Below are 5,998 nucleotides of genomic sequence, written 5' to 3'. Positions count from 1 at the left end.
ACATACACATACATGCACACCCTGGGATGCACACATACACACACACACAGAGCCTGTGCACACACTGGAATACACAGATCACACACAGAAATGCACACACTGGAATACACACATGCAGCGTGTGCTTGTGTACACACACACTGAAATACCCATACAGCATACACATATACACATACCCTGGACTGCACATACACACACACCTCCACACACACTGGAATACACACACACAGCACACCCACAAACGCCCACAGTGGAATACACACATAGTATACACACACACACACATGCACTGGAATACGCATGTGGCACATATATGCACGGACTGGATACACACGTGTAGCAAGGGTTGAGGCCTGCAGGAGAGCTGGCGAGCAGGATGGCCAGCCTCACCAAGAGGTTTTCCCCTGCCCAGCACAGCTTTATCCAGGCCGGGGAAGGAGGCTTGAACCCCCAAACTGTTCTCTGCAGTGCTCTTGCTACCCAGTCTGGGGGAGGGGTGGGGGGTGACAGCTCTGCAGAGAGGGCCCTGCTACCAGTGCTGGACACAGAGTTGGACCTGTAACAGATGGGCAGACAGACCCTGCCTGTCCCCGTGAGCTCTGGGCTGTGATGCCGGCACTGTCAGAATCACAGAAACATAGAAAACGAGGGTTGGAGGGGACCTCAGGAGGCTACATCTAGTCCAACCCCCTGCTCCAAGCAGGACCAGCTCCAGCTAGATCATCCCAGCCAAGGCCACGTGCACTGAGAATCCCAGTCTAGGTAGGTCTGGTATGGGCTTCATCCTTTGGTGCCTCAGGAGTGCCACGTGCCTGAGCTCAGGGAGTGGACTGGGAGTTTGGGGAGCGTGTGTGTATATTCAATGTGTCTCTTCAAGTACGTGTGCCACTGCACCAATACACGTGTGTGTTGGAGCAAGTGTGCCTCGAGGGGTTTGCATGTGAGTTCTCTGGCTGCCAGGACAGCACGTGCCTGGCCAGAGAGTTCACCGGGAAGCCGGCGGCTGTGTAGATGTGAAGGATCAGAGCAGTGACAGCTCTGGACCAGCCTTAGAGCATGAAGGAGGTTGGCGTTTGGTCTACAAATCCAGCTGTAGAGTGGAAGTCCTCGCCTCTGAGTCCAGCCTTTCCTTCAAGGATGGGAGTTCGTCCTCATGCTTGCTAATCATAGAAAATGAGGGTGGGAAGGGAGCTCAGGAGGTCCCATCTAGTCCAACCCCCTGCTCCAAGCAGGACCAGCCCCAACTCCATCATCCCAGCCAGGGCTTCATCTTAAAAAGCTCCATGGATGGAGATGCCACCACCTACCTGTCTGGGTAACCTGTTCCCGTGCTTTACAACCCTCCCCATGAGAAAGTTTTTCCTAATATTTAACCTCAGTATCCTTGGTGGTGGGTTCCTGGGCAATGCGAGCCCCTGTGACAGTGTTAACCCCCACTGGTTGTCTCCTTTCCCTGCAGAGCTGCGAGATGACTAAGACGTACGCCAAGGCCAAGGAGATGGCCGAGCTCGTCAGCTCCCAGGCCTGGGTGGATGGAGCCCTGAGCTCCCAGGAGGAGATGAAGGATGAGGCCAGCAGGCAGGGCCCCTATGGGCTGATGGCCAGCTTGGCCGGGGAGAACGGCAGCATGGAAGAGGAGGAGGAAGAGGAGGAGGAGAACGGAGACAAACCCAAGCGGCGAGGCCCAAAGAAGAAGAAGATGACCAAGGCGCGGCTGGAGCGGTTCCGGGCCCGGCGGGTCAAGGCCAACGCCCGGGAGCGGACCCGAATGCACGGCCTCAACGACGCGCTGGACAACCTGCGGCGGGTCATGCCCTGCTACTCCAAGACCCAGAAGCTGTCCAAGATCGAGACGCTGCGGCTGGCCAGGAATTACATCTGGGCTCTGTCCGAGGTGCTGGAGAGCGGGCAGACACCGGAAGGGAAGGGCTTCGTGGAGATGCTCTGCAAAGGCCTGTCCCAGCCCACCAGCAACCTAGTGGCCGGCTGCCTGCAGCTGGGGCGGCAGGCCCTGTTCCTGGAGAAGCCCGAGGAGAAGCCCCCGGCCTGCGAGTCGGCGGTGCCCGGCCATGCCTTCAGCTACCAGTCCCCCGGGCTGCCCAGCCCACCCTACGGGACCATGGAAACCCACCTGCTCCACTTAAAACCTCCGGCCTTCAAGGGCATGGTGGACCCATCCTTTGGGGGGCACGCCCCAGACTGCACCACCCCGCCCTACGAGGGCCCCCTCACGCCACCCCTCAGTATCACTGGGAACTTCTCCTTGAAGCAGGATGGGTCCCCAGACCTGGACAAGCCCTACGCCTTCATGGCCCACTACCCCTCCGTGAGCCTGGCCGGAGCCCACAGCCACATGCCGCACTTCCAGAGCGCGGTGCCCCGCTACGAGATCCCCCTGGACATGAGCTATGAGGCGTATCCCCCCCACGTGGCGGGGCCCCAGCTCAGCTCCCTGTTTAGCGAGTAACAGGGTCCAGGCCTTCAGCGTCACGAGGAACCCAGCCATGCAGCGTAGATGCAACCTCATCAGGAACCCACCGGGGAAGGTCCGAAGCGCTGGCCTGTTCCCTATGGTGCTTCTGCAGCTCTGAGGGACCTTCCAGCTTTTCCCCACCGGTCTGTCGTCGTGCTCCTTGGCCCAGAGCAGCCCCCACAGATCAGCCGTCCTTTCCTCCTCCTCTCTCGGTGGGTGGGCAATGGTATGTGGTCACTTCTGGTCCTGATGGAGCATTCAAAGCAGATGTCTCCAGACCCCCTGGCTCTGGCAGGACACCCAGCTTGGGGTCTTCTGCCAATGGCTCTCATGTCCAGGCTCTAGCACTCCCCCCTCCTGCCCCCAGGCATGATTCCTCCATCAGTCCAAGCCATATGCAGGCTACTCCCATTGCAAGGTCCAGCCATGGATGCCTGGATGGGGGAAGGGGGTGGTAGTGCAAGAAGGGCCATCCATGCCGTTGGCTTCTCCAGATCAGTTGCCATCCTCCCTGGCGGCTTTCCCTCCTGCGGCTAGGGAAGCCAACAGCCGTGGCCGCCTGAATCAGGCAGGAACCCACCCAGCCGGTGGGGGCAAAGCTTTGTGGAGTCTCCTGCCAATTGCCGCCAGCCTCTGCCCTTGATTCAGCTGGACACGATCCCCTCTGCACGGCCCTGGAGGCACCCCGTTCAGAAGCGCTCAGCTCAGTCGTGCAGAGAAACCCCCAATACTGCCCCTCAGGACTCCTGAACTCATGCAAGCACAAAGTCCCAGCACTTTCCAGAGAACATTAAACCCTCCAACCACCTGCTGATGGCTGTTTCACAGCCTATTGACCAGGCCCGGCATTTGCAGACATGAGCACGGGGGCCTTTGGATGCCATCTCCCTTATTTATTTCACTGCCTCTCCTTTATTTCCTTTGTGTTTCCCCCGAAATGTGGGATGTGTTCCCCCCATCGGTGTTGAGTCAGGTTTTCACTTTGTGGGCGATGTGTGTGTTGTTCTGGATTATTTATTAGACATTATTTATTTAATTTATTCTCCCCCTAGCTGTTTCCTGCGGGCAAAGCCAAGGAGCTACACAGTGGACAGGGCCACTCTTGGCTCGCTGCCCGTGCCCATCTCACCTGCCCCGTCCCCAACTAGTTGTATACGAGCAATAACCATGACAAACCCTTTCAGGAAGATGCAGGCAGCTCTTTCTGGAGCCGGCTCCAGGGAGGCCCGGGTGGGGAAGCCTCACTATTTTTTTAGGGGAATTTTCTAGTGTTGGGGAGTTCATCGTGCTCCAGAGGCCCCTGGTTGTGCATCCAGGACTGGTGCAGGGAGCAAGTCTTCTGTCCTTGTGTAAAGAAGCAACGCCGCCTGTCGGGCCCCAATAAAGTTGTGGTCTTGGTTCTGATGGTGTCACGAGGGCCACAGGTTGTCCTCAGCTCCTCCTTTTCCTGGCGCTTTCCGATCCCCGGATCCCGCTCCTGGCTGCACCCCGCAGGCTCTGCTCTGGCCGTGATGGGCTGGGGTAGAAGGAAGAAACGTGGCTCCCATCGGCAGGACTGAGGGTGGCATCTCCAAGGCTGGGATGGTGGGGGTCACCTGCCCATACTGCCCCCATCCACACTGTGCAGCTCCGGGGCCAATGGCTGGGCCGTGAGACCGGACTCCTGGGTCCCTGTCCCAGACAGGGTCTGCAAGGCAGGGTGACATCCTTTGACTGAAGTGGATGCCAGGGCTGTGACACCTCCCGGGCCATTCACAAGGCCCCTGCACATGCATGATGAGGATGTCATGCCAGCCTGAGAAGCCCCAAAGCTGCTGGATGCATGTGACAGGCCCTATGCAGCCTGTCTTAACAACACTCAAACTCAGCGCTCATCCAGGACCCAGGGATCCTGGTCTCATTATCCTCATTTCTCAGCTAGGGAAACTGAGGCAGGAGGGAGGGTAGGGTCCCACAGGAGTTGGGGATAAGGGTCCTGATTCCCAGGCTCCCAAACCTAGAGGGGCAAGGGCTGGGCTGCGGTCACCAGACCAGGACCCAGCACAGCTCTCAGGCCTGTGCTCCAGGGACTGGCCGGGGTGCCCCTCGTCTCGCACTGGTACGGGACACCCCCCTGCAGCTGCACAAATCCAGGTGTGACAGATCTAGGAGAGGGACCCAGGAGTCCTGGCTCCCAGGGCCATACCCTGTTTAGACCCCGAGCAGCTGCTCTACCCTCTGCACCCCGGTCTGTCCCAGGGGTGCCAGGGTTGGGGATCCCAGCTCCGGGGGCTTCACCGGGCTATCCCAGCACAGCAACAGGACACAGAGCTTCATGGGCACATGTGTCCTGCGCAGCTCAGCGCCTCGCTGCTCGCCTGCTGCTGCCCCAGCGCCGAGCCCAAGGGGAGCTGCGGACGGTGCCTAATCCCTGCAAGCTGCTCCGCTCCCCACACACCGAGGGCGGCAGGCGGGGGGCTGGGGCACTCCGGAGGAGCCGGCAGCTGCTGCCTGGCTGCTGAGAGAGGGGAGAGGGCAGCAGGGGCACAGAGCCGAGCTGGGCCAGGGAGGAAGCTCATGAGAGGCAGAGCCGAAATCATGCCTCTTTCCCCCAGCTGGCACGGACAGGGCTCACCCTACCCCACCAAGGGTGCGGGGCGGTGTTGAGCCATCTCCCTGCCAGCCCTGCTTTCTCTGGGGGGGGCTGGGAGCAGCCGGTGCCTCTCAAACAGGGGGTAAAAGCTGCTTTAGATGCCCCCTTCGCATCCCAGATGATGCTCCGAGCAATGCTGGCTCTGTCCTGCCAGTGGGCGCTGAATACCCCCTGCATCCTCATCTGGGGAAACTGAGGCACGGAGGAAGGGGAGGGGGCTGTGGGGCTTGGCTGGGGGGGTTCCCACTCAGCAGATCCCCTTCACTGGATTGTGTTGCCCTGAGTTGGGTGACTGTGCCCCTCTCAATGCCTGGCGCGATGCCTTGCTTGCTATACTCCCTGCTCCGGCTGCCCGACTCCAGCCTGGGGCTGTGTTGCTGGGCAGGGGCAGGCATGGGGCATCAGGAGGGGTCCCTTCTCAAAGTCCTGGCCCCGAGCCAGTGCTGCAAGGGCAGCCGTGGCCCCAGGAAACTGGCGGAGCGTGGCGCAGCTGGACCCCAGGCTCGTGCCAGCTGAGGAGAAACAGCTTTTGACATGGTGCCCAGTTCCCAGCCTCCAGGACTGGCCCCGGCCCATCCTGGCACCCAGTTGCTCCTGCCTGGAGCCCGCCCGCAGCTGTGCAGCTTCCCATGGGGTGCCTGCATGCACAAGAGCACACGTGTGCACACCCGGAGCCAGTGATCACACACATATGTGTGTTGGGGGGGGCAGCAGCCGGAGCATGCACATGTGTGTCTGAGGATGTGTGTGGAGGGAGGGTACCCTCTAGGCAATGCTCTTAGTCAAGCGACTGCATTCATTTAACATCAGTGACTAATTAACAATGGAGGACGGAGCCTGGCCCATGATCCCCTATGTAATGGGCTGGTCTCGAAGGCTCTGTGCCCCTTGGT

The 5,998-nt window shown here is 59.9% G+C and overlaps 1 protein-coding gene across 1 annotated transcript; it reads left to right on the top strand.

The window, feature by feature from the left end:
* The first annotated feature begins 1,468 nt into the window (after positions 1 to 1,468).
* On the top strand, positions 1,469 to 2,467 carry NEUROD4 (neuronal differentiation 4). Its single transcript, XM_006035329.1, has one exon. It carries the CDS (start codon positions 1,469 to 1,471, stop codon positions 2,465 to 2,467), a length of 999 nt encoding a protein of 332 aa, XP_006035391.1.
* Positions 2,468 to 5,998: the final 3,531 nt, after the last annotated feature.

Source organism: Alligator sinensis, unplaced genomic scaffold (genome assembly GCF_000455745.1).
Source record: "Alligator sinensis unplaced genomic scaffold, ASM45574v1 scaffold149_1, whole genome shotgun sequence".
Taxonomy (NCBI): Eukaryota; Metazoa; Chordata; order Crocodylia; family Alligatoridae; genus Alligator; species Alligator sinensis.
This window is presented reverse-complemented; position numbering and strand designations above follow the sequence as displayed.